Genomic DNA, 26,045 nt, shown 5'->3' with positions numbered 1-26,045 from the left:
TAAATACACTCAATGACCTGGCCTCCACAGCCTTCTGTGGCAATAAATTCCATAGATTCACCACTCTCTGGTTAAAGAAGTTTCTCCTCATCTCTGTTCTAAAAGGTCTTCCCTTTACTCTGAGGCTGTGCCCTCAGGTCCTAGCTCACCATCTTGCAAATATTAAACCCAAAACATGGAAAGTCACAGGCTGAGGATGCCCAGCTTGCCAACATGTGCTGGGAAGACTGCAGCAGAAAGTTCCAGAAAGCCTCCGACACCCTTGATAAGAGAGCTCTCCGCCATGGGCAGTGATTAAGAGAACCCATTCTACCCCGCCCCAACCCATTCCACCCATTCTGCTAAATATTAACTGGAACCTGTGAAATGAGCTGATCTGATGGGTCAAACCAACTTTCTTCATTCCAAGTGACTTTGTAAGAAATAGTGCCTTTTTTTCCAGCCTTAGACATCTCAAAGTGCTCGACCACCAATTAAGTACTTTTTGAAGCCTAGTCACTGTTGTGATGGAATACTTCTTGTTCAATTTTAATGCAGTGCAGGCCAGGGGTCAAATCCAGAACCTTCTTTATCCTTCAACACCAACATAGGTTACATAGAGTTACATAGGGCAGAATGTTCCCAGATTTGCACTAAGCTCGGTAGTGGGCGGGTAAAATGATGGTGGGCGATGGTGGGTTTTCACGCTGTATTGCCCCAAACACGCCTCATTATTTATGCATTCCCGGGAAACACGCCGTTTCCTTACCGGGTGGACTCTCATTTGCCCTCCCATCATCACCCCGCCGTCGCATCACGCTGGCCACCATGTTTAAAAGGCAGCCGCCAGCACACTGGTCATCGCTACCAGCTCACCACTGCTGCCCGGGAGACATGGTCAGCAAAGGAAAAAAGACCACAGCCACCCCCCCACCCCCTGGTTTAAAGACGGGTCCCTCGAGTGACTGCTGGATACCGTGGATGCCCACCCAGCTATCCTATACCCCCGCTCTGGCCACAGGATGGGCAGCAATGTGACCAATCCAGCTTGGGAGGCGGTGGCAGCGATGGTCAGCGCCAATGCCCTTCAGAAGAGGACAGCCAATCAGTGCTGCAAGGGGATGAATGATCTTCTCCGTTCCGCCAGGGTAAGTCACTCTTTTCATCTCCCTCAACTCACACATTCACAAACCCATCACACATCCACAGGGCCCTCACTCACTGCCAGTTCAAGGGACATCACCATTCACTCTCTCACACACACCTTCATTGTCCTCAGCCCATCTCTGGGACCACTCACCACCCGCACAGGCCAGGTACACCTATCATCTGACCCGGCAGGTGCTTACACTTTCTTCTTCTTTATCCATGCAGGACAAACTGACACACAACAAGAGGGAGAGGTTGCAGACCGGTAGAGGAATGCCCGAAATCAAGGTCCTTACGGACTTTGAAAACAGAGCTATCCAGCTGGCCGGCCACGATCTGGGCCATTCCTGTGCTGACGGTGAGGTTGGCGCTGGTCTACCAAGTGAGGATCCAGCAGTGCAACATCCATCAGACAACCATACCGTGTGTGATGTGTCCTCTTTCACAGGCCACTGCCATGCACTAATTATCTCCCCTTGCTTTTGCAGGCACATCTGTCAAACAGCTAACGGAATCCATGACTGACGATCTCCAATCAAGCCCTGAAGAAACCTCCGAAGGGGAATCTGAAGGCACCCTCCTCGAAGTTCACCCACACCCTCCACCAGCGCAGAGACACACACCTTGGTGGGAGCTAGCTCTAGAATAGACACGGGATCACAATCTGGTGAGCACAGTGCACAGCCTGATCCACAGCGGGCGGTGACAGGGACTTCCCAGGTCCCCGGCATTCGGAGAGGTGCTGGAGGCCAGGAACCTGTTGAGTCCGAGTTAGATGACGAACCCCTGGATTCGGTCATGTCACAGTTGCTGGAGATGCAAAGACAAGCACAGGAACATCAGGTAGGGATGTCCGCTGAACTCCTCAGATTGCAATGCAAAATGGAGGATTCCGTCTGTCTTCAGGCTGAAGTGATAGCGCTGGCATTGCAACGCACTGAGGTCAACACTGGCAGGATGGCGGCCGCCATGGAGACCTTGGTCCAGGACATTGCTCCTGCAATGCTGTGCGGGCTCAACTCCATCACTGATGCCATAGTTGGCCTCCAACAGTGTGTATGTGAGAGGGGTGCCGGGCAGCTCGATCTCACTCCAGCTACCCTTTACCCTCATGGAGTCAGCCAGGGCCCTCGAGCACCCATAGTGGGGGAGGATCAGCATGTGCACACCCGAGGGTCATCCACCCAGGTGACTCCAGGAGTGCCTGGTCCATCCGAATCTCCTCTTCCTGTGACCTCCGCAGCTCCAGCTTCACAGGCCGAGGAGAGAGTCACTGCCACACAGCAGGACCCTGAAAGCAGGCCGGGGCCAGGCAGGTCTTGGCCCTCCTGAGGATGCCCACCAAAGTCATCACAGACAGGGCGTAGTAATCAGCAGGCTACCTCCATCTCCGCTGTGGATGTCGGGGGAGCACCAAGACGTAGCGGCAGAGTTAGGAAAGTTAAGAAAATGTAGTTGCACATCCTGGGCATGCATGTTGGTCACTTGTACATAATGTTCACTATTGTCAATAAACTCCTAAGAATGTCTCCCTGCCTATGTTCCATGTTCTGATGGGCAGCATTCTTGTCACTTGGATGTGAAACCTCTCTGCACAAGATAAAGGCAGGTGTCTCAGTCCAGGGCCTCTTCCCTGTGCTCTGTGCAGCCTTCAGACCACAGTGATGGTCCAGACTCACACTCCCTGGAAACATTACTGATAAATGCACCTCGGCAGTGCTGGTCATTGCTGCCAGAATGTAATGGGCAGGCGCCATAGAGTTCTCTCATTCTCTCTGTGTGCTCTCAGAACCTTTAAGGTGGGACTAGCCCCCATTGCACCAGCGTCTGTGACCATTGATGCTGTGCATCAGCTCCTGAAGGGCTCAGGTGGTGAAGGCGGACACAGCATCGGACGTGTCTAAAGTTTCATGGCTGCGTCTCTGAGATGGCCCTGATCATGGAACGCAAGCGAGCTGCCCTCGGCCAGACAGGAGTCAAACATTCACAGAGGCTGTGTGAAGATCTATGGAGTGTCTTCACTGCATGTCATCATCATCCTCCTGCGATCGAGTAGCTATTAGGGCCTCCACTGTGTCTCCATGACAGGAGCATTCTCTCAGATGGTATTGGTGCTGCCATACGCCAGACTGGAGTCAAACATTCACAACTGTGATGTGAGGATCTATGGGGTCTCCTCACTACATGTCGTCAGCATTCTCCACAAATCTGGCAGCTATGAGGGCCTCCCGAGTGTGCCTGCCTCATCTAGCCAGTGCGAGGGCCTCATCCCCTTCATCGACGCCTCCGAGGACCGCCTCACCTTCATCCCCGCTGCCGTCCTCCTCATCTGAGGAGACCACCAGCTCCTACATCTCTTCCTCAGCCAGCTCCTCACCCCATTGCAGCGCAGGTTGTAAAGGGTGCAGCAGACGACGATGATGTGTGGACACCCTCTGCGAACTGTATTGCAGGGCTCCACCAGAACCTGCTCTTCAGCATCCCGATGGTCTGCTTCGCCAAGTTGCGAGTTGCAGCATGAGCCTCGTTATACTGTCACTCTGCTGCAGTCTGAGGCCACCGCATGGAGTGGCTTCAGCCACAGCCTCTGTGGGTAGCCCTTGTCCCCGAGGAGCCATCCCTGCAGCCTCTGTGGACCCTGGAAGTCTTCAGGGATCTGTGGCTGACTGAGGATTCAGGTGTCGTTCACACTCCCAAGAAACCGTATGCACACCTGCATGGTGTGTTTCTGGTGGTCGCACACCAGCTGCACATTCAGTGAGTGGAAGCCCTTGCAGTTGATGTAGTCCACCGTGTGTAGCGACAGAGACCTGAGCGCCACGTCAGTGCAGTCAATCACACCCTGTACCTGTGGGAATCCCGAGATCTAGGCGAATCCAATGGCCCTTGCATCCTGGCTGTCCCGGTCCCAGGCGAAATGCACAAAGTAGTGTGCCCTTGAGAAGATGGCATCTGTGACCTCATGAATGCATTTGTGGGTGGCGGATTGTGAAATCTCACAGAGGTCACCTGTGGAGCCCTGAAAGGAGCCACTAGCATAGAAATTGAGCGCCGTGGTCACTTTCACAGCCACTGGCAGTGGATGCCCTCCATGTCCCGTTGGTGCCAAGTCCTGCAGTAAGTGGCAGATATGAGCGACCAGGTCTCTAGACATGTGCAGTCTTCGACGACATTGGTTCTCAGTCATCTGCAGGAATGATAGGGGCGTCTGTAGACCCTGGATGTCGCTAGACGCCGGCCAGCCATGGCTCACTGTCGCTCCTGGGCGGTGTGTGTGCGGGAGCCCCTGCAGCACCTTTTCCCTGAGGCTGCTGCTCCTGCCTTTGTGCAGCCAGGTTCCTCAGTCACTCCCTCCTCCACCTTCTTCACTCTCTGTCGGCCATCAGGCATACAGCTAGGTCACCAGGCTCCATGATCCTGATGTGGTCCTCCTGCAGCATGAATGAGAGAGAGACGTGGTTATCATGGGTGTACTTAGTACCCTTTCCTGACCCTGTGTGACCACCCCTTAATGCTTCCCGGAGAGTGCTGGTCACCACTCGGATGGCCAGAGATGAGTGCACTGCATGGTTGCCCTGTTAACCTGTGGCACGAGAAACACTGGTCCAAACCGGGATGCTGAGATTGCACGGGGCTGTGAGCACCTCCAGCAGTGACTGCTACATGGCCAGTGTTGGTGAGGAGATTGTACAACGTGTGCAACCCAACTGCTCCGCGGTCCAGTAAAGTGGTTGCAGACTCGCACTCTGTGCCGGGGTGGTGGGGGGTAAGGTCTGGAGGGCTTGGTGGCACATTGGTGCCTCCGCATTGCTTGCGTGGGTGGGCAGGCTAGGAGCCTGACCCCAATCATATCACTGTGGCTGCGCCTGGTTCTGTCTCAGTTACAGAGGGATGTTTAGTTTATACAGGTGCCCCTAACGCGTGGCCACATCCCTCGCCTACCCTGCCCCCTCCCCACCTCAATTGCTTGTGCGTGGGATCCAACGCCAGCGCAGCAGTTACCCCCGGACACCCCCACCCCGAGTACAGTTACCACCGGTGCCAGGGCAGCAGTTGCCCCCCTGGACACCACCCCCCAGAAAACAGCCGTCTCCGAGGCAGGGTGGCACTTCACCCCGGCCCATCCCCCCCTCCGGTGCCCCTGAAGCCTGCAGAACAACAGGCCACCCTGGCGAGCTGTGGGTAGCGATGCTGTTCACTCAACTCAGTTCCCCCCAAAGTGAAGGCCGCCAAGTGCACGTCCCCTGCGTGCCGTTGTGACGCACGTGGATGTGGACGGCCGATCCAGCGGCGGTCCGGAGCCTGGCGGGATGGCCTTTTAACGAGATGCTGATGTATTACGTTGAGTTCCCCGCTGACCGTTGGCAGGAAACGCGGCCCGCTATCGGCGGACTGAGCGGACGATCTGCCTTCCCGCCGTTGTGAACCAGGTTGCGCCATATTGTCGGTGCCCACCACCTATCACGCCCGCTGCCAGCGGGCACGGAAAATTCCGCCCATAGAGTCTGTGAGGTAGTAAGACGATTCAAGACATTCACAGAAGCTTCATCAGACCAAGTTTGACACTGAAGTATATGAGGAGATATTAGGACAGGTGTCCAAAACCTGAGTTAAGGGATAGATTTTAAGGAGCACCTCACAGCAGGAACGCAAGGTAGAGAGGCAGGGAGATTTAGGGAGGGGACTCCTTGTCATGTGGTACATTACCCGTGGAACAACTGGAAAGCAACTAGGCCCTGTTTCATGAAAGGAAGATACATCGTGAGCAGGGCCTACAGTAAAATAAAAAATGATACTTATTCATGCATAACGTGCTTTTATTGGGCAGATGTCCCTTTTCTGAGATGCTCGACAACTGTTGGCTACTCCATGAATAGCAGAATTAGTTTTGCTTTGAAAATCTGGCATATCAGCTACGATGGGCAAGCCAACACATACTCTCAGTATAACATAAGCACTGGGCAATGGAGAACCATACCTATGTGCTAGGATGGTGCACAATTATGTACTCACTGCAAGATTGGATCATTGTATACCCGCCACGGCATGACCAGCTGGTACCTGAGAGTGGACTGGAGTGACAATAGAGGGAACTAGTTAAGAACAGATGGACTGTGCTGGCAAGGGATGAGTCTGTAATTGAGATCAGATAGATTGTATTGATAGTGATGTTAATAATTGAGCATGTAGAATCTATGTTGGCAATTGGTGGAGATTGAAATTGATGACAAAGTGGAAGAGGGGTCTGTGATCCATGATTGTTCAGACATGTAGGAAGGAAGGAACATTAGGAGCAGGAGTAGGCCATTCAGCCCCTCGAGCCTACTCCACCATTCAACTAAATCATGACTGATTGTCTAGCTCAACACCATTTATCCACACTATCTCCATATCTCTTGATGTCATTAGTCCCCAGAAATCTATTGACCTCAGTCTTGAGCATGCTCAGTGACTGACTTCCACAGCCCTCTGGGGTAGAGAATTCCAAAGATTCACCACCCTCTGAGTGAAGAAATTCCTCCTTATCTCAGTCCTAAATGGCTTGCCCCTTATTTGGAGATTGTGCCCCCTGGTTCTAGGCCTCCCAACCAGGGAAACATCTTTTCTGCATCTACACTGCGGAGCCCCTTAAGAATTTTGTAACTTTCAATGAGCTAGGTTGGCGATGGAGATCTGTGTTTTCCAGCCATCTATCATCAAACTGACATGACCCCAGAACAAGCAATGAACATGAGAAATTTGACATTGGGTTTAAGACTGGAAAAAATAGGGCAGGGGTAAAGGTTGATGGATTACAGGCTGGGCTTGGGTCACATGCGGGAATAGAGAGACAGAGAGCAACTGTTCCCATTAGCAGCAGGGTAAAGAACCAGAAGACGCAGATTTAAAGTGTTGGCAAGAGAACCAAAGGCAACATGAGGAAAACCATTTTTACAAATGACCTGGATTGCACAAGTGGAATGGGTGGTGGAGGCAGACTCATTTATTGGTTTAAAGACAGAATTGGATAGCACCTGAAAAGAAAACAATTGCAGAGCTATGGGAAAAAAGGAGGGACAATGGGACCAGCTAAATTGCTTTTGCAGAGAACTGACGTGGGCTCAATGGGCTGAATGGCCTCCTTCTGTGCTGTAATCACTCTATCATCCCATTCTATTCTATTCTGTGAATGACATTGTGTAATTAGAAATGCCAGAGTGGCTGGATGGCGAATTATCCAGTGTAAAATAGTCTCTCAATGATGGGCCACATTTCGCTTGAGTGGGAAAGTGCCTGTGGCTGGGTGATGATGGCAATGTCATTGTATTTTAAGGGGAGAAGCATCAAGGGCTCGTTTCTGCAGGACCGTCTGCCAAAGTTATGCTGGGGCAATTCAACACCTGTATTTTACTTCAATTGCAGTGGCTCTGCTCAATACAGGTTCAAACAGATCCAAACACATGAACTATGGCCAGTCGTCCTACCTTCAATACAGTTCTGGCAATATGAGGCCTGAATTGGAGATTATCCATATCTGGGACCTGTTAATATTTGTTCCATTAAATTCAGAAGACACCAAAGGGGCGGAGGAAAATATAAAGAGAAAGTAACTGAGAGTAGGACACACACCCACACCCCCACCCCTCCCCCAACACACACACACACACACACACACGCATGCGTACAAAGGACTTGTGTTTATTATTGAAAAAAAGAGACATGCCATTGATGTTTTTCATCTTGCACTCATCAGGACAGGTTTGCAAAAATTCCAAATCAGAGCATGTCCACGCATTGCACGATTTTCAACTAAAAAGCTTGGGGATCAGCCACTCCCTGGTTCGTTCCCCATGGCAATGCCTTAACCAATCAGAGTCGATCTGCCTGGTTTGAATTAAACAAAAGTTTGGCAGTTAACTGTTCCCTGGTGCACTCCCCATGGTAATGCCTCCACCAATCAAAGTCCACTTGCCAACCAATTAGCACTCTCTTCTCATGCAGTAGAAATTGTTGTTCCCTTTAGATTTGGTATTCTTGACTATCTGTCCTGATGAGTGCAAGATGTAAAGCTTTGACAGCATGCCTCTTTTTTCAGCAATACTCAAGTTCTGTACTGCCAAGCGACACTTGTAATAACCTCATCACGTCCCAGAGCGCTTAAAACTAAAAATGAAGAATTTTCTCAATTGTAGTCACTGTTGTACTGGAGGAGAGAAAGACAATGATGGAAAGAGACAGAGATAAATGTCTGAGAGTCAGATAGAGATAGAGACTGATTGACAGAGAAGAGATACAGTGGCTAAGGTAGACAAAAAGAGCAAAATCATGGCTGTCACTGGTGGCGAGCTTATAGCCGGGAAGGGGATGCAATTAGGTGGGATGGTGGCCTGCCAGAACCCCGACACCGGTTCGCCTCCGCCAGAATTAAGTTCTGGGTGGGAAGGCTCATGCCCGACCTTCTTGCCCGCTGCCAATTGAGGCCCTTAAGTGGTCATTTAATGTCCGCCTTAAGGATCTCAGCCTGCCACCGTTGGTATTAACTCAGCCTATCACCGTTGGGCCTATCGCCATGAGGTATGCATGACAGGTAAGGCGTCCTGTCAGCCTGTCACTTCTGGGGTTTGGGGGCTCAGTGGGGGGGTGGGGGGGGCGTCCCTTGATCAAAGGCACTCAGTGCCTGATCGAGGGATTGGACATTTGGTGGGGGAGGGTGCTGTTGAGAGCCATTCCACTGCCCTTGCTGCCGACCCCTTACACCGCTCCCTCCCCGACGGTGCAGTGAAATTAAATTGATTAATTACGTGGATTACTGACTGAAAATCTTTGGGTCCAGTGCCCTTTTCTACAGAGTCAGTCCTTTCAAAAATATTAGCAAGCCTGTTCTGTTGTTAAGAACCTTTTCCTCCCATCTCCCACAGTTCTCAAATGACTGAATGTAAGTTTTCAAAGAAACTTATAAAACACAGAATATTTTTGGATGTCTTCCCAGGGTGAGCGGTTAAGGTTTGAGGAGGCTTGTGTGGAACAGAAGCACTAACATAAACCCGTTGGGCCGAATGGCCTTTTTCTGTAATTATCCTTTACCCCGCCCCCGGTGTTGCTCACAATGGTATTAAGGAGATTTGTGGAGACTGCAGGTTTGACAACCCTTGGCCTGAGGCTCAGTAATTGGGTCTTAGGTCCACTCGCTTGGGCTTAGAGAACGTTCTCTGAGCCCAGTTCACCCCCACTTAGCGACTCAAATTAATTTCCAGCCTTAAATTTAAAAAAAAATATATCACAGGGCTGATAGCCCTTATGCCAAAATTATAATTTCAAACACTGAATAGCTCAGAATAAGCAGCAGTAATAATATGAGCGATATTAACAGCTTATGTGTTCAGGGTAATTGGAACCAATCAATTAAAACTGGAGCTGTACAACTTACTCATGAAAATAGTTCTAAAGAGCTGAAGAAAAATCCAATTTTAGACAGCCAGTTAAAGGAAAGGTCGACCGAGCCAAAGGTTTATGCAAAAATGATCAGGTCTGGTTACAATTTATTTTCCTGAATGGTTCTCTGTTAGCCTAGAGAATGGGGATGTATTTAAAGGGGATCTTCCTGGGCAGACTTATTTTCTGGCTGTCTTGAAACAAACAGCTATCCAGGTGTACTTTTGGCACGGGACTTTGGACCCTGAAATTGGCCCTTGCTTTGCACCAGCCACAACAAAGCCCAATTTCCACCCAGCCGCCATTCTGATGAGACATTAAACTGAGGCCTCCACTGCTGTTTCAGGCGAATAAAGAACTTTTTCAGCTCATCATAGTGATAATGTCGCTGGACTAGTAATCCATAGACCCAGGCTAATGCTCTGGGGGACATGGGTTCAAATCCCACCATGCCAGCTGGTGAAATTTGAATTCAGTTAGTCAATCTGGAATGTAAAGCTAGATTCAGTACTCTCATGACCATGAAGTTATCATTGATTGTTGTAAAAACCCACCTGGTTCACTGATGTCCTTTAGAGAAGGAAATCTGCCATCCTTACCTGGTCTGGCCTACATGTGACTCCAGACCCACTCAGATTGACTCTGAAATGACCTAGCAAGGCCTGTTTGAGGGCAATTAGGGATGGGCAACAAATGCTGGCCTTGCCAGTGATGCCCACATCCCAGGAAAGAATAAAAGAAACTGTCTTTGCCACCTCTAGACTTGACTAATGCACTCCTGGCTTAAATTACACCCTCCGTAAACTTGAGGACATCTAAAACTCTGCTGCCCCAGTCTTAACTCGCAGAAAGTCCCATTACCCTATCACCCCTGTGCTCATCGCATTGGCTCCCGGTCAAGCAACAACTTGACTTTAAAATCCTCATCCTCGTTTTCAAATCCCTCCACGCCCTTAAATCTCTGTAATCTTCTCCAGCCTCATGACGAAAGGTAATCGTGAAATGTACAAGACCCTGAGCAGTGGAGGCCGGGTCATGACCTTGTCAGCCATGATCTTGTCAAATGGGGGAGCAGGCTCGAGGGGCCGAATGGCCAACTTCTGCTCCCAATTCATATGTATGTGTTTTATAATTAACCCTCCGAGATATCTGCACCCCACCAACAGCCCCCAATCTCCCCCACCCCTCCAACAACCCCATACCTACCCCAGCCCTCCAACACACACAACCTACCCCCCCCCCCCACCCCTCCAACCCTCCCAACATCCCCTGACCATCTCTCCCCCAACAGCACCCAATTGACTCTAAAATAGAGATTTGACTTACCATTTTACCAGCAAGAACACTCTGAGTTGCTGCGCTGCTACTGTTACCCTTCGGCCAGCTTCGTGGCCTTCTGGCGGGGGAATTAAAAAAAAACGGAACCACGAAGCTGCCCAAAGGTTAGAAACAGCAGCAGTGCAGCAACTCAGTGAAACTGACCTGACACTGATATATAAAAAAATCGGAACTCAGCCTGACCTTTGGGGCCTGAAGCTCTGCCTGTGGCTGCTCAGGCTGGGACACAACAAGAAACTCAGTTTCGAGCAACGAAGCTGAGCCCTAGGCCCTGGCGTTTGGCACCGTCTGCAACCCCCCCCCCCCCCCCCCACTCTCCCCCACTCTCCCAGGCCCTGCTTTTAGGGCTAATTGGCCTTGCACAAAATGGCTGCCACACTCACCCTCAGAACCACAGGGCTTTCGAAAGTAATTGCGCATGAAGTGCTTTGGGGTGTCTTAAAGACTAGAAAGGCGCTATATAAATGCAAGAGGAGAAATAAACGTGAGAAAATTAAACCAGGAAAAAAAATACTGACTGGACAGTTTTACAAATTTAAACAACCCACCTGACTGTTGTATACACCGTGAGCTAATATGGTATAAATACATGTATTTAGCAAGGATGAGAATATGAGTTAATGTGCTCAGATTCCACCCCAGTAGGTGGATTACAATGTGAAATAATGAGCAGGTGCCTGTAACATTTTTGTACAAGTAATTTTACTGCCTGTTCAGTCTAGTTTGGGCAGCAGCATGTTTGAAACAATATTATGCTCATTTGTCAACAGTGTTTTTATCAGAGTATTAGTGGCTGTGTTAAATAAGCAAGTCTCGGAGGCACTGCATAATGCAAGTAGAAGGGTAAAACATGCACAGATGTTATTTCTGTGTGGATCAGTGTTTTATTAACCTTAGCAGTGTTATGCCTGTCAAATAATGCGTTATATCTCAGTGTCACACCTGGATAAACAGCATGTTTGATATTTCTGTGTGTGTGTGTGTGTAAGACAGAATATTAAACCTGTGTGTAATATAATCCTTGTATATAACGCAATAATATACTTACCTAAACCCAATTTGTATAACAGAGTCAGCCACGTTTCAGTGACTCACAACTCTGTGTCTTGGATTTGTAAAGGGTAAGTCATGTCTGATGAATCTAATAGAATTTTTTGAAGAAGTGACTAAGGTGGTGGAAGGGTCTGCTTATGAATGTTACTTTTATGGACTTCCAGAATGCATTTGATAAAGTCCCTGGGAGGAGATTGTTAGCCTATGTGGAATCTCGTGGAACTGAAGGCAATTTATTGATCTGGTTTGGAAACTGGCTATAAGGCAGGAGATGGAGAGTAGGGATAACGGGCAGGTACTCTAATCGGCAGGATGTGACTAGAGGTGTCCCATAAGGACCTGTGTTGGGCCCTCAACGGTTCACTATATTTATTAATGACTTAAATGATGGGATAGAAACCAGCCACATATCCAAATTGCCGATGACGCAAAGGTAAGTGGCATTGATGTAGATGGAAATATTAAATAGCCAACAAATATCGATCAATTAAGTGAATGGGAAAACTGTGACAAATCGATTTCAATGTAGGCAAATGTGAGGTCATATACTTTGGACCCTAAAAGGGTCATACTTCCTAAATATGGAAAATCTAGAGTAGAGGCTCAAAGAGATTTGGGGGTCCAAGTAGATAGATCGTTAAAATGTCAAGGGCAGGTACAGAAAATAGTCAAAAGGCTATTAGAATGCTGGCCTTTATACCTAGAGGACTAGAATCCAAAGCATATAGAGTCATGCCTCATCTGTACGTAGCTGTGCCTAAGCCACACCTGGAGTACTGTGAGCAGTTCTGAGTGTCACACCTTAGGAAGGATATATTGGCTTTGCAGGGGTCATAAATATCAGGCAGTCAATGATAAATCTAATAGATAATTCACCCAGAAAGTGGCTAGAATGTGGAACCATTATCCCACAGTTGCGATTGGCATAGATGCACGTAAGGGCAGCTAGATAAACACATGAGGGAGAAAGGATTAGAAGGATATGCTAATAGGGTTAGATAAAGTAGGGCAGTAGGAGGTTTATGTGGAGCATTAACAATAGTAAGGACCTGCTGGGCTGAATGGCCTGGCTCTATGCTTTAATTCTATGTAAGAAAAGCCTCTAACAAACCTCTAAACTCACAGAATTTCATCAGGTCAAACCAACGAGTGAGAAATATGAGCAACAATTTGACTGCAAAGGATTGCCAGGGCTCGAGGACGGTATATGGTGCAGCGTGTCCTTACTGGAACGATACCAAGAGTTAAATTATGAGGAGAGATTACGCAAACTAGGGTTACATTATGGAGGTACCAGCACCACACGGACCGCTGCAGTTTAAAAAGGCAGCTCAGGCATCACCTTTGCAGGGGCGATTAGCACAGGGCCATAAATTCTGGCCTCACCAGTGACGCTCACATCCCATAAGCAAATAAAAAGAAATCTCTGGAATTTAGCGGGCTAAGGGTGATTTGATCAAAGTTTTCAAGATATTAAGAGAAACAGATAGGGGTCGATAGAGAGAAACTATTTCCGCTGGTTGGGGAGGGAGTCTCACACCAGGGGACATAGTCTAAAAATTATCACCAGACCTTTCAGGAGTAAAATTAGGAAATACTTCTACATCCAAAGGTTTATAGAAGTTTGGAACTCTCATCCACAAATATGGCACTGATTCTAGATCAATTGCTAATTCTAAAACTGAGATTGATGGATTGAAGGTTATCAAATGGCGATTAATGGCAGACTATGCTCAGGAAGGTAAATGGCCTCCTCCTGTTCCTATGTTCCTACAAATCAACAGGTTGTGGGTTCAAGCCCCACTCCAGAAATTTGAGCACCTAAATAGGTATTCCAGTGCAGTACTGAGGGACTGTTGGATTGTTGGAGGTACCATCTTTCAGATGAGGCATTAAACCAAGACCCCACCTCTGTTCTCTCAGGTGGACATAAAGGATCCCATGGCACTATTTCAAAGAAGAAAAGGGGATTCTCCCCAATGTCCTGACCAGAACTTATCCCTCAATCAACAACACAGGTTATCTGACCGTTGGCGCACTGCTGTTTGTGGGAGCTTGCTGTGCACACACGTTTGCTGGTATGTTTCCAACATTACAACTGTGACTTCACTTCAGAATCACAGAATCACACAGTGCAGAAGAGGACCTTCGGCCCATCGAGTCTGCACTGACACCTGACCTACCTACCTAACCCCATTTACCAGCACTTGGCCCATAGCCTTGAATGTTATGACGTGCCAAGTGCTCATCCAGGTACTTTTTAAAGGATGTGAGGCAACCTGCCTCCACCACCCTCCCAGGCAGCGCATTCCAGACCATCACCACCCTCTGGGTAAAAAAGTTTCTCCTCACATCCCCCCTAAACCTCCTGCCCCTCACCTTGAACTTATGTCCCCTTATGACTGACCCTTCAACTAAGGGGAACAGCTGCTCTCTATCCACCCTGTCCATGCCCCTCAGCTCGATCAGGTCGCCCCTCAGTCTTCTCTGCTCCAACAAAAACAACCCAAGTCTATCCAACCTCTCTTCATAGCTTAAATGTTTCATCCCAGGCAACATCCTGGTGAATCTCCTCTGCACCCCCTCCAGTGCAATCACATCCTTCCCATAATGTGGCAACCGGAACTGCACACTACTCAAGCTGTGGTCTCACCAAGGTTCTATACAACTCCAACATGACCTCCCTACTTTTGTAATCTATACCTCAATTGATAAAGGCAAGTGTCCCATATGCCTTTTTCACTACCCCACTATCATGCCTCTCCGCCTTCAATCTATGGACACACCGCCAAGGTCCCTTTGTTCCTCAGAACTTCCTAGTGCCATGCCGTTCATTGAATACTTCCTTGTCAAATTACTCCTTCCAAAGTGTATCGCCTCACACTTTTCAGAGTTAAATTCCATCAGCCATTTATCTGCCCATTTGACCATCCCGTCTATATCTTCCTGTAGCCCAAGACACTCAACCTCACTATTAACCATCCGGCCATTCTTTGTGTCATCCGCAAAATTATTAATCCTACCACCCCACATAGTCATCTATGTCGTTTATATAAATGACGAATAATAGGGGACCCAGCACAGATCCCTGTGGTACGCCACTGGACAGTGGCTTCCAGTCACTAAAGCATCCTTGTGTCATCACCCTCTGTTTCCTACAACTAAGCCAATTTTGTATCCACCTTATCAAACTACGGAAGGGTCATGAGGACTCGAAACGTCAACTCTTTTTTTCTCCGCCGATGCTGCCAGACCTGCTGAGTTTTTCCAGGTAATTCTGTTTTTGTTTTGGATTTCCAGCATCCGCAGTAGTTTTTTGTTTTTAACCCTGTATCCCATGTGCATTTGCCTTCTTTATAAGTCTCCCATGTGGGACCTTGTCAAAGGCTTTGCTGAAATCCATGTAAACTACATCAACTGCACTACCCTCATCTACACACCTGGTCATCTCCTCAAAAAATTCACTCAAATTTGTGTGGCATGACCTCCCTCTGACAAAGCCATGCTGACTATCCCTGATCAAACCTTGCCTTTCCAAGTGGAGATAGATTCTCTCCTTCAGAATTTTCTCCAGTAGTTTCCCTACCACTGATGTGAGACTCACTAGTCTGTAGTTCCTCCTGGCTTATCTCTACAACCCTTCTTAAATAACAGAACCACATTAGCTGTTCTCCAGTCCTCTGACACCTCCCCCATGGCCAGAGAGGAATTAAAAATTTGGGTCAGAGCCCCTGCGATCTCCTCCCTTGCCTCCCTCAGCAGTCTGGGACACAAATAATCCGGACCTGGAGATTTGTCCACTTTTAAGCCTGCCAACACCTCCAATACCTTGTCACTCCCTATATCAATTTGCTCAAGAACCTCGCAGTTTCTCTCCCCGAGTTCCATACCTCCATCCTCATTCTCTTGGGTGAAGACGGATGTGAAGTATTCGTTCAACACTCTAGCGATGTCCTCTGGCTCCATCCATAGATTGCCCCCTTGGTCCCTAATGGGCCCTCCTCTTTCCCTGGTTATCCTCTTCCCATTGATATACTTATAGAATACCTTGGGATTTTCCCTACTTTTACCAGCCAGAGCTTTCTCATATCCCCTCTTTGCTCTCCTAATTGCTTTCTTAAGCTCCACTCTGCACTTTCTGTACTCCACTAATGCCTCTGCTGATTTGGTCTCCTTGTATCTGCTAGAAGCCTCTCTTTTCCTTCTCATCGTATCCTGAATATCTCTGGTCATCCATGGTTCTCTGGGCTTGTTACTCCTTCCTATCACCCTAGAGGGAACATGTTGAGCCTGTACCCTCCCCATTTTCTTTTTGAACACCCCCCACTGTTTCTCTGTAGATTTCCCCACAAGTAGCTGTTCCCAGTCTACCTTGGCCAGATCCTGCCTTATTTTACTAAAATCCGCTCTCCCCCAATCCAAAACATTTTTTTGCAACTTGTCTATTTCTTTGTCCATAACAAGTTTAAGCTTAAATTGTACCATGTCTTGGTCGCTATCACTAAAATGCTCCCCACCACCAACTCATCCACCTGTCCGGCTTCATTCCCCAGAATTAGGCCCAGCACTGCGTTGTCCCTTGTTGGACCCTCCACACATTGACCTAAAAAGTTCTCCTGTACACATTTCAAGAAATCCACCCCATCCAAGCCCTTAACATTATGTCTATCCCAATTAATGTTAGGAAAGTTGAAATCACCTAATATAATTACCCAATTGTTATTGTTTTTACACACCTCCTCAAATTGTGCACATATTTGCTCCTCAACTTCCCGCTGACTATCTGGGGGTCTATAATAAACACCTAACAATGTGGCTGCTCCTTTTTTATTCCTAAACTCTACTCACAAAGCTTCATTCGATGGCCCCTCCAAGATATTATCTCTCCTTACTGCAGTAACTGACTCCTTAACTAATAATGCAATGCCTCCTCCTCTTTTACCCCTCCCCCCCCCTGCCGTCTCACCTGAAGATTCTATATCCCAAATGTTGAGCTGCCAATCCTGCCCCTCCCTCAGCCATGTCTCTGTGATGGCTAGTCTATCACAATTCCATGTGTCAATCCTCACCCTTAACTCATCCCTTTTACCTATAATACTCCTGGCATTAAAGTGGAGGCCATCCAGCCTTGCCTTACTCCCTTGAAACCTAATGCAGCTGAACTCCCTCTGACTTGAGTGTTTTACTGTATTATGATGTGTCCCTATTCTGCTAACATTCTGTGTCCCCTCCCACTGCCGAATTAGTCTAAGCTCCTCCCAACAGCACTAGCAAACCCGCCCGAAAGGATGTTGGTACCGCTCTGGTTCAAATGTAGACCGTCCCGCTTGTACAGGTCCCACCTTCCCAGAAACGGTCCCAGCGATCCAGGAATCTAAAACCCTCCCTCCTGCACCAGCTCTTAAACCACGTATTCATCTGCTCTATTCTCCTATTTCTGTGCTCGCTAGCACGTGGCACTGGGAGTAATCCAGAGATTAAAACCCAAGAGGTCCTGCTTTTTAGTCTACTGCCTAACTCCCTGAATTGTTGATGCAAGACCTCATCCCTCTTTCTACCTATGTCATTGGTACCAACATGCACCATGACCTCTGCCTTATCACCCTCCCCCTTCAGGATGCCCTGCAGCCGTTCAGTGACTTCAAAAGTACTTCATTGGTGATATGAATGCATGTCTTTCTTCAGTGTAAACATTATAAAATATGAAACTTAGAAACTTCAGTGGTTTTGTTTTGTTAGTTACTTTAAGCCCTAAAACATGCAATGATTTAAGCAGTAACAGAGCAGCTGTTCAGCAGAATAAGCCATTCAGTCGTGTGTCTTATACATATGTCTTGTACATGGACGTATTTATCAAGGCACTATATATACCAGTTTATGGTTCCTCTGTAACTGGTGAGTCTATTTGAAACAGCCCTGTTTAAATTACAGCTTGTGGGTCATATACAGTCCTCGAGCCCTGGCAATCCATTGCAGTCAAATTGTTACTCATATTTCTCACCCGCTGGTTTGACCTGATGAAATTCTGTGAGTCTAGAGATTTGTTAGAGGCTTTTCTTACATAGAATTAAAGCATAGAGCCAGGCCATTCAGCAAGTCCTTACCATTGTTAATGCTCCACATAAACCTCCTACTGCCCTACTTTATCTAACCCTATTAGCATATCCTTCTAATCCTTTCTCCCTCGTGTGTTTATCTAGCTGCCCTTACGTGCATCTATGCCATTCACAACTATGGGATAATGGTTCCACATTCTAGCCACTTTCTGGGTAAAGAAGTCTCCTCTGAATTATCTATTAGATTTATCATTGACTACCTGATATTTATGACCCCTTTAGTGCTGTTACCTCACTGGTGTTACTAAATCAGAATCCCAATATCAGTTATCATACATACGGTCGAGTATTGATTTAAACTTTATTTATCGATAAATATTTGAAAAAAGAATGAAAGATTTTGTATTTCTGTAGCACCTTTGACATCCTAAGGATGTCCCAAAGCGCTTACAACCAATGAACTATTTTTAAGTGAAGAAGTAGCAGTCCATTTGCATACAGAGATGTCTCACAAACAGCAATACGATAATGACCAGTTAGTCTCGTTTGGTAGTGTTAGAAAGACAGATTTTCACCATTTCATGAACGTAAGATGTCCCAAAGCAATTCACAGCCAGCGAAGTACTTTTGAATTGTGGTTACTTTTGTAGTGTAGGAAACACGGCATCCAATTTGCACACAGCAAGCTCCCACAAACGACAATTTAGAAATTTGTTACCGATGAGCAAGAGAAGAGGGGCTAGAGTGTCCAGAATGGGTTGCAACATTTGAATATCTCTGCAGTACAGGCTGCGGAGCCGGGAGGTGCAAAATTGGGGTGCTATAGTGCCACCACTGGCAGGAGCATCTAATTGCAATGTGACAAGTTTACTGGTAATTAAGCTTGCATTATAAATGTTTACATAGGAATTCATAATGGATGTGCTCAAAGAGGGGTGTGTGTCTGGGTGTACATATGTGCGAAATAGTCTCAGCCTTTAGAAGAATCTATTACAAAGAAAAAATATTAAAAAAAATAAAACAACATTCAACTTGCTTCAAGCTGTTGAAAAGTGCTACAATCATTTTAATGAATTCTGTAATTTGTTGCCTTATTTTTGTTGTTCCAGGAGTCTCCGACCATGGATCATTTGAGGTTTGAAGGTGATCTTCTTTCAAAGCTGGAATCGAGAGGTTGAACAGTTATTGAAAATAGTGTGTTTGAACAGTTCCTTTTTCCAATGTGAAAAGACCCCAGGAATATAAAAGAAAAACCTGATTGCTTTCTGCTTTCACAACTATTATTTTTTTGGTCAAGTGCTTCCATAAAGAGCAATGAAAGCAGAGATGACTAGAACTGGCCTGCTGTTGCTGGTTATATTTGAAACTAATGGTAGCCACTAGTCACACCTAGACTGTTGACAAAAGTCAGCTACTGTGTCCTGAACAATGTCCCGTATCAGCCTGTGGGCAGCGATTGTTCTATTGACCCAGCTTGGAAAGGTCTGTGGAGACTGTTGGCTGATCGAGGGAGAGAAAGGCTATGTCTGGCTGGCAATCTGCAGCCAGAACCAACCCCCTTATGAGGCCATCCCTCAACACATCAATAGCACTGTGCTGGATCTCCGCCTCAATGAGAACAAACTCAAAATCCTCCTGTACAGTTCCCTCAGCCGCTTTGGCAACTTGACCGACCTGAACTTGACGAAAAACGAGATCAGCTACATTGAAGACGGCGCCTTTTTAGTCCAGTCAAACTTGCGCGTGCTGCAGCTGGGCTACAACAAGCTGACGAACCTCACAGAGAACATGCTCCGGGGCCTAACCAGGCTGGAGTATATGTATGTCCAGCACAACTTGATTGAGAGCATCTCGGTGAACAGTTTCTGGGAGTGCCCCAACCTCATCAGTATTGACCTGTCTGCCAACAAGTTGGCTAAACTGGAGAGCAACACCTTCACCAGTCTCAGTGGCCTTATGGTGTGCGAGCTGGCAGGCAATCCTTTCAATTGCTCCTGCGAGCTCGTTGGTTTCTTGAATTGGCTCGCCGAGTTTAACAATGTTACGAAGACGTATGACAGACTGCAGTGCGAGAGTCCCGCGGAATATGCTGGCTATCCCCTGTTGAGCCCGAGGCCAAACAGTAACCACAATGCCATCAGTCTACTTGCTTCCTCCTGTCGGAATGGCGTGAAAGTTGTTCCATTTTCCACACCCATGGCTTCGAAAGATCCCGAAGCCTACTCTTCGGGAATCAACCCAGCAGAATTCTCTTCCACAGAGCCTATAACGACATATACTCTAGACACTTCAAATAGCCCTACCATCAAACTGCACCATGTGACCATCACCGGGGCAACGCTAGTGGTTCAGATCCCTTCCCCGTACAGCAGAATGTACATTCTCGTTCAGTACAACAATAGTTATGTTTCTGATGTGACAAATCTACGCAACAGGAAAGAATATATTAAGCTGGAGAAGCTGAAGGCCCATACAGATTATACCTTCTGTGTGGCTTCCATCCAAAAGTCCCAGAGGTTCAACCACACCTGCTTGACATTTGCCACAAGAGGGCGAATGATAACCCAGCCCTCCAACTCTTCCACCACCACACATTACATTATGACTATCCTGGGATGCTTGTTTGGCATGGTCATTGTTCTGGGTGTGGTTTATTACTGCTTGCGTAAGAGAAGGATTCAAGAGGAGAAACAGAAGTCGATCAACGTGAAGAAAACCATCTTGGAGATGAGGTACGGGCCAGAGTCCGAGACGAGCAGTATGATTCACTCAATGCAAAAGTTCCATGAGCAGCCTATTTCAGTATCGAGGATGTCCTCACTTCCCTCTGTGTCAGGGGAGAAGGGCCAATTCAAGCCAATGGAAGTCAACGAGACTCCCAAAGCCACCAAGGGCAACTATATAGAAGTCCGCACAGGGGAGGCCACCGACCGCGAGGAAGTGAAGCAGACCGATAACGGGGAAGGGTCGACAGCAGAAATCTCCACTATCGCCAAAGAGGTGGACAAGGTCAACAAGATCATCAACAACTGTATCGATGCTTTGAAGCTGGATTCTGCTGCTTTTATCGGCGCTGATTCTGAGATGTCCATTGACCGCCAAATCACGCCCAGCACTTCCTCCTCCCAGCTGGAGAGGCCTGGTTTCCTTTCCCCAACCTACAAAGAGGGAGGTTACCCATTGCAAAGGCAGAGCAGTGTGGACACCGGCAAGAAACGCTGCAGTATCTCATCCAGCGGTTCCGGGAAGAGCACCCGAGTCTTCAGCCTCGACATCCCCGACCAGGCATCCAAGACAGAGGCAAAATACATCGAGAAGAGCATCCCCACACCTACGCCTTTAAAGCGTCTTCCGTCAGTGGCCCAGGGAGAAATCCACCGTCTGGAGGTACAGCAAACCTACCACTGCAGCGAACATCGCCACTCCTTCCCTGCCTTGTATTATGAAGAACACGGGGACACTATAAGCCAGAGGTCCACACTATTAAAGCCACTCTCCCGATCCAAAAGGGACTCCGCCTACTCCCAGCTCTCCCCCAGGCACCAGTTCTCTGGATATTCCTCCAGCCCGGAGTATTCGTCGGAAAGCACTCACAAGATCTGGGAGAGGTTCCGCCCCTATAAAAAGCACCCTCGGGAGGAGGTGTACATGGCAGCTGGCCACGCCTTGCGAAAGAAAGTCCAGTTTGCTAAAGACGAAGACTTGCACGATATTTTAGATTATTGGAAAGGTGTTTCTGCTCAGCAAAAGTTGTGACTGGGCTTAAGACTGATTGACAAGTTTACAAAAAAAAACAAAACAAAAGGATTAATGGGTCCTTTTCATTTGTTAGACATTTATAACGTCTCATTTTATAAGCCACAGCCCAGAAAACACCCCTCAAATGTTTCCTCACCAGATCTTGATTTTTGAACAGCCCCCTTCCCCCTCCATCTGCTCCTGATAATCCAGTCATATTTTTACACTGCAAAATTTGACTTACCCCATAACGTTAATTAGGTTATGAATTGAGGGGCATTTCTAGCTACCACTGGCCGTACATGATCACGGTTACGGGAATTAAATCAGGAAGGGTGTCTTTTTTTGGGAGAAGCCTTTCCCTCTGGGTGAAAAGATCTCATTCCTGTCAGCCAATGAAAATGGACAGATAGGAAGTGGTTATGGAAATTTTCTCAAAGGCCTAGCTTTTCTGGCTGGTAACATTAGTGGGTTCTTAGTATGTTCCTCTGGGCACTATTTTAACAGAGCCATTAACCCATTGGGATTAACAGCTTGTTAAAATAATGGTCATCGTACTGCTGTGAGTGCGCGTTAATCTCTGGTTCCACCATCATCGCCAACAATGCTTTTCGAACCTATGGACCTTGAGATCTTGGGTGGATTTTCCCGGCCATTTTGTCGTAGTTGTACGTGCTGCAGTTGGGCCACCCATTATAGACACCATCAGGTTTTTGATTTCCATTGGCACAGCGGTTTAACCCACAACTCCAGTTTTACACCCAAATTGAACATCGACCCATCCTTAGCATCTCAGGCTAAGTTTAACTGTAAAAGATCCCAGCTAAAAAGTGAAACATTGGAGGCAATTTTAATGTAAGCCACCCATTAGAAGATCACCAAAATTGAATGCTGCGCTGGTTTTAAATCCTGTTCAATTTTACTCCCTATTGAAGTCAACAGAGAGCACTATTGGGAGGGTTGTAAATCTGGTGTTCTACCCTATCCCATGGATTCCCATCTGGCCAGTTAAGTTAAAATAGCCCCCTTTATCTTGGATAGTTTGATAAGTCTTTGGAATATTCCTAAATCTAATTTCCGACCTCCCGTCTCCACACAGCATTCCAGTCCTGTACATCTAAATAAAACCTATTAATGCCCTAATTGAAATGGCCATTCACTTTCCAGACAAATGTATCTCTCAAAAATGTTAGCACAAAACTTACTGTTGGACAAGCACTTAACTGTCTTGTTTCTTGACTCACTGTTAAGTCAGATGTCTATAGGCTCAAGGCCCACGCTAGGACTTCAGCACGTAGACTGATGCAGTACTGAAGGAGTGCTGCATTGCTGGATTCTGGATGAGACATTAAACTGAAATCCCTTCTAGGTGGATGTAAAGGTTCCCATGACAGTATTTGAGGAAGTCCAGAATTAGTTCTGGAGTTCTGGCCAATATTTATCTCTCAACCAAGGCCACCAAAACAGATTAACTGGTCATTCATCTAACTGCTGTTTGTGACCATATTGGCCATTATATTTGACTACATAGCGGCACTTTGAAAGCAATGAATTGGCTACAAAGCACATTAGGATGTCATGAAAGGTGCTGTATACATACAAGTTCTTTAATGTGTTTGCGTGATATTCATCTATCAGCTATTATATTCAAAGTGTTGAGCGATAAATGGATTAATTCTTTTGTTAGAGCATAGGGTTATCATACAAGCTCCTTCAGCGTCTGACCACTAATATCGTGAGCAGTAATTTTGGAGCAACCATTTTTTTGTTGGTCTAGCGATACGGCAGGAGCTTTAAGGTTAAATCTAGAAGTTAGAGTCCCATGCCTCTGCCTCAGTTGAAGAGAGGAAGGGTTGGCATTTGAGTCATTCTGAATGTTGAACTTCCACGTTTCGTCCTAGTGGAACCTGTTCCCTTCATAATCAAATACTCCAAACTTGGATCAGTTTGGTTTCTGTTGCCCACTCTGTTGCCCACTCCTGGCAAGGGCAGCACCAGGCTGCTGTGAAGGGCACCGAAGATACCCCTTTCCAAATCCAAGTTTGGATTCTGCCAATGTGCAGATGCTGTTTACATTGGCTTTGCGTAGTGGAACGCTCTACTTGGGAGCTGGCCAAGGGGTGTAGGATGGAGGGGTGGAGGTGGGGGTGGGGAGTACTAGGAAAAACTAACATTCATCTCACCTCAAAGCAAGCATATCTCCTATCACCCAATCAAAATGCTTATTCGCAATCTCCCCTTACAATTGAATATGAATGGTGGCAACCAATATTTTTCTACTTGCAATTTTTTTTTTGGTAATATTGTAATAAAATAATGAAGTTACTGCAAAATGCAATGTAAATATAGCTTTTTAAAAAATCACATATGTATATCATTTTGATGTTCTAATACCATGGAAGGTGTTTAAGCCTTCTCATCATGTGACTTGTCACTTCTTGGACCCGCTACAATGTCAAAGGGCCAAAGGCCTATAGAAAAAATGGAAGACATGAAGTAATTTGTAGTACAAGTGAAATAATCCAGGCCATACTGAGGGGATAAACATCTCAATTGTACATCATTGGCTGTGAAGACCTAAGATGAAATGAAAAGACTCAACCCAGATCCTAGTAGGCATATGCCAAAGCTACCTCTTAGTCGATACTAACAGGTGGTTGGTTGGGAATCTCACTCAGAGAGGCCATAGAATAATTGCCGTGGGATGTAGAAAAATGGTACAATGATAGAGTAGTGGAATGCTATTCTGAAATCGGGCTGATGCTCATTGACTGGGCAAGCGTAGAGGGAGCTTTACTCTATGACCATACCTGCACCTTGGCACGGTTTGATGCCGTCACTGGGTGCCAGAATGGGAAAGTCTTCCACATCTCAGAAATACCATCTGTCATGTTCTTTAGTAAGAATTCACTGGGAACCAAAGTGTATGGTTTGCTAAAACATTATGCAAAATGGATTGTGCCAACAAATGGAATCAACGCTGTTTTGTTTCTGTGTGTTTTTTTTTGCAGAAATATGAATCTTTGTAGTCTCTTTAATTTATCACATTGACCTCTCAAGATAAGGTCAACCTCAACGCACCAGAGCCTAACACATTAGTCCAGGGCATGTTACACCTTCAATGCCCATCATCACCAGTAAGTCAACTTAAGAATCTTACTGTATGAATGACTTCAAGGCTGAGAAGTAGTGACTGAGGAAGGAGTTGAAGATTCTGTTTTGATCTCAGGGTTTTGTGGGGGATACTTCAAGAACTACAAGAACTTTTGCTTTTGATTATCACCAGGAATCTTCGATTGAATAATAACTCTCTGCCAAGCATTCATTACTTTCTGTATTATAATATATCCTCTAGAAAGAAAGACTTATAATGAGATCAAACAGGCCAATCATGGGCATTATGTACTTGCGTGGATGCCTTGTAAATGTTATCCAATCAAGATGGCCACCTATTTTGGAGAATTGCAGTTGTCATGGCAACATTAGGTGCCATTTTCCTGTGGTTGCTAGATTCCATTTTAACCTTTGCTTCAGGGATGCATGAATACTTAGGTTGAACCATTTCTTCCCAGTTCCTTCTTTGTGGGGGTGGTGGTGGGGAGCAATAGGAAATTTAAACCTGCCCAAAATAACTACTTTATTTACAGGCCAAAGAGTAGTCGGCAATTGCAAATTAATTCCCAAGTGCAGGAAAGAGGAAGAGAGTAGAGACGGACATCATCTAGGCATAGGTCTTGATGTTCGCATTAATGAGAGGAAAAAAAGGTTGTTCTCGATCTCTTTCTCTTCACTTCATTTTCCAGCTCAGTGTTCAGTCCTCATTTATAGGAGTCCCTGCTGAAATTTTATCGTTCCCCCACCTTATTTAATCAAAGAATTTCTTCAATTACATGATTCACTTCTAAGGGCATTTGTTGCTTTGCCCAGCTTGCATTGGTTGAGTGAGTTTAATTGGTCCTTACAGTAGAAATTTTATCTAAAGTGATAAGCTAGGGCACCTAGCCTGAGTGCAGAGTCTGAACAGGATACCCCACTTGCTAAGTAGATTAGACAAATGTCCTATTTGACTTCTTCCCCAACACAATCTCATAATTCAAGGGGATAATGCATATGTTTAAAAAGAGACGTATCTCCCCATACTACATGAGTCAAGGTATTACTGTGAGTTTTCAGATCCAGCTTCATTATGGCTTCACTTAGCTTAGCCTGGTCCTGGTGAATTGCTTTGCACTCTATACAGAGGGGCTGTGTTTCTTTAGAATCAAGGTTATTGTTCCACAGTGGCCGAATAAGATTGTATTCTGCGGAATTTCTTAGGAT

General features: G+C 46.6%; 1 protein-coding gene across 3 annotated transcripts in view; it reads left to right on the top strand.

Moving 5' to 3' along the window:
• LOC144669284 (protein phosphatase 1 regulatory subunit 29-like) overlaps positions 1–24,700 on the top strand; it is a 349,720-nt gene extending 325,020 nt beyond the window's left edge. For all 3 annotated transcript variants that reach the window (XM_078531622.1, XM_078531621.1, XM_078531623.1), the window contains one exon: positions 19,097–24,700. In XM_078531622.1, the coding sequence (XP_078387748.1) occupies positions 19,416–21,743 (2,328 nt within the window). In that variant the 5' untranslated portion in view covers positions 19,097–19,415 and the 3' untranslated portion in view covers positions 21,744–24,700. The remainder of the gene's footprint in view (positions 1–19,096) is intronic.
• Positions 24,701–26,045: the final 1,345 nt, after the last annotated feature.

This window comes from Cetorhinus maximus, chromosome 29, assembly GCF_964194155.1.
Source record: "Cetorhinus maximus chromosome 29, sCetMax3.hap1.1, whole genome shotgun sequence".
NCBI lineage: Eukaryota > Metazoa > Chordata > Chondrichthyes > Lamniformes > Cetorhinidae > Cetorhinus > Cetorhinus maximus.
Note: the sequence above shows the minus strand (reverse complement) of the source record. Positions and strands in the feature narration are given on the sequence as shown.